Raw genomic sequence first — 2,647 nt, 5'->3', positions numbered from 1 at the left:
ATTCTGCTTCCGTATACACTTGAATACTAATTGAATATACAGTATTTTAAAAGAAAATTATTACAATGTGATTTTTTAACTTACTTGACACTGGTTAAGTGGATTTTTCGGCACACGTAGGTAAGTCAGAAGCCAACAGAAGACAAATTATAGTTATCATTTTCTAATCAATTTATTATCAATTAAAATATATACATTTAAACAAGTGCTATTTTAGCAGTAAGTATCACACAAATCTGATGTTGGCAAATATTACTGATGCGCCTCATTCAAACACAGATCTAAATGAAAAGTCATAAATCGTAATCCTAAGAATCAGTAAATGCAATGACTTTTCTCTTCTGATTTTAATTTCAAATTAAGTTATAAATATTTCTATCAATGTGTACATAGGCAACATGTCTAGTGAGGCATTACTGATTATTCAGAGTTATTTACTTACACAAGTAAACATCTTTACAGTTTATTCGCTTACAATGTCCCAATGTGTTTTGTTTTTGAGTAATTTGCATAAGAAACAAAAGGCTAGTCACACAATTGTTGTTGTTTAGATTATTATTATTATTATTAATTTATATAGCGCCACTAATTCCGCAGCGCTGTACAGAGAACTCACCCACATCAGTCCCCGCCACATTGGGGCTTACAGTCTAAATTCCCTAACACAGACAGAAAGACACACAGACTAGGGTCAATTTAATAGCAGCCAATTAACCTACTAGTATGTTTTTGGAGTGTGGGATGAAACCGGAGCACCCTGAGGAAACCCACGAAAACATGGGGAGAACATACAAACTCCTAACAGTGCTGTGAGGCAGAAGTGCTAACCACTGGGCCACTGTGCTGCCCGATGTCTTCAATCCTATTGTTTCACTATAATAAAATTCCGGATGGAATGCGTTCGAACAACCACATATGTCCATTTTGGCCTTTTATGTGTATAACCAAGGTGAAGATCTAGTTCACAATCCTGCCAGTTGTCCAGATCACGTGTGGCTAACTGTAACATTGGATATTATTTTTGTCTAATCATATTTTTTCTTTTTCTTTTTATTCTTTCTACATTCATTATTGATATTTTAGAAAACTTGATCTTAATGTTTTTATTCTCAATTATAAAAGGAGACAAAATGTTTAAATAATCTTAGTTATCAATGATATAACCTGTAGCATATGACATATTTCAAAGAACATAATATGCAATAATACATAATTGAATGACAAAGAGCAGTTTTTCAGAACCTGGGCAAGTCAATGGATCCATGTGAATAGACATAATGTCCTTGGACTTAATACAGTAGTAGCACTTAGATGGATTTTCAAAGGTGTTGTCCTTTTATTTTCTGGATCTTTTGCAAAATTTTAATTTTCAGTGCTTCTGTTCTTATTCCATAAATAAAAGGATTTACTGTAATTGGAGTGATCAGTCCAATTATTGTGATTAAGACATGAGCAGCAAGAGAAATCGACCCACTGTTCATTCGGTACCGCAATAAAATAAAGAAGCTCGCAATCATGAAAGTTACAAATGCCACTAGGTGGGTGACCAGAGTCCGGACGGCTTTTTGACAAGCTTCCTTAGAAATCCTCAGACAGATGATAAATGTCCTTATATAACAATAAATGATCACTAGAAGACAACTGATATCTATCAGAAAAGCCTCAACAGCTCCAAAAATATTATTCATTGAAACGTCTCCACAAGCCAACTTAATGAGTGACGTGTTTTCACAAAACACATTATTAAGATTAATTCCACACAGGGGGACATATGCTGTCATTATCACAGGAATAAAAACCACTATAAAGGCCATCACCCAGTTTATAGCTATGTATTTCATAGCCTTGTCATTTGTCATCAGAGTAGGGTATCTCAGGGGTTGACCAACAGCCTGATATCTGTCATGAGCCATTATAGTAAAGGTAAAAACTTCAACAGCAGCAAAACTATGAAGGAAAAAAGACTGAACAAGGCAGCAAGAAAATGAGATAGTCCTAGACCCAGAAAGCAAGTCAATTATTAGTTTGGGCAGGAAAGTTGAACTTCCAAACATCCCATTTAAAACCAAGTTACATATGAAAATATACATCGGTTCATGGAGAGATTCTTCAGTCCAGACAACAAACACAATCAAACAACTTGTAAATGTGGTAGTGAGATACAAAAAGAGAGCTAGGACGGAATACAGCAACCAATACCTCTCCATCTCCACCACTCCGAGAAGTACAAAACTTGTGCTGATCCTCGACATATTTTCCATTTTATGCTTTACTTGGATTCACTACAAAACAGTTGGACTAAACTTATATACAAACTATGTAAAAGGAGTTCAATGCAAACATCCAGAAAATACAAGCATGGTTAAAATAATAATTTAGAATCTCTGTGCCCTGACACAAGTTTCCTAATAAACGTTCATATATTTATATTCTGTGTTATATCCTCAGAGGTACAACAGCTGCAAATATACCAGCACATTATTCCAATTAAGGCTCTTTGCTACTAATTGGCTCATTATATTGCTTTTATAAGTGATTCAGGGGCTAATGAACAATTGTGCAGTCATCAATTTATAGGATAGCACAGTTGTAGCCTGATTTCCTAATATATGTAGTTGTAAAACATGTTTTTTTATTCTCTTTGCTT

The 2,647-nt window shown here is 34.5% G+C and overlaps 1 protein-coding gene across 1 annotated transcript; it reads right to left on the bottom strand.

Moving 5' to 3' along the window:
• Positions 1 to 1,319: 1,319 nt before the first annotated feature.
• LOC142139996 (olfactory receptor 4B13-like) lies at positions 1,320 to 2,261 on the bottom strand. The gene has a single exon (XM_075197857.1). The coding sequence runs from the start codon at positions 2,259 to 2,261 to the stop codon at positions 1,320 to 1,322; it is 942 nt and encodes a 313-aa protein (XP_075053958.1).
• Positions 2,262 to 2,647: the final 386 nt, after the last annotated feature.

Source organism: Mixophyes fleayi, chromosome 2, assembly GCF_038048845.1.
Source record: "Mixophyes fleayi isolate aMixFle1 chromosome 2, aMixFle1.hap1, whole genome shotgun sequence".
Taxonomy (NCBI): Eukaryota; Metazoa; Chordata; class Amphibia; order Anura; family Limnodynastidae; genus Mixophyes; species Mixophyes fleayi.
Note: the sequence above shows the minus strand (reverse complement) of the source record. Positions and strands in the feature narration are given on the sequence as shown.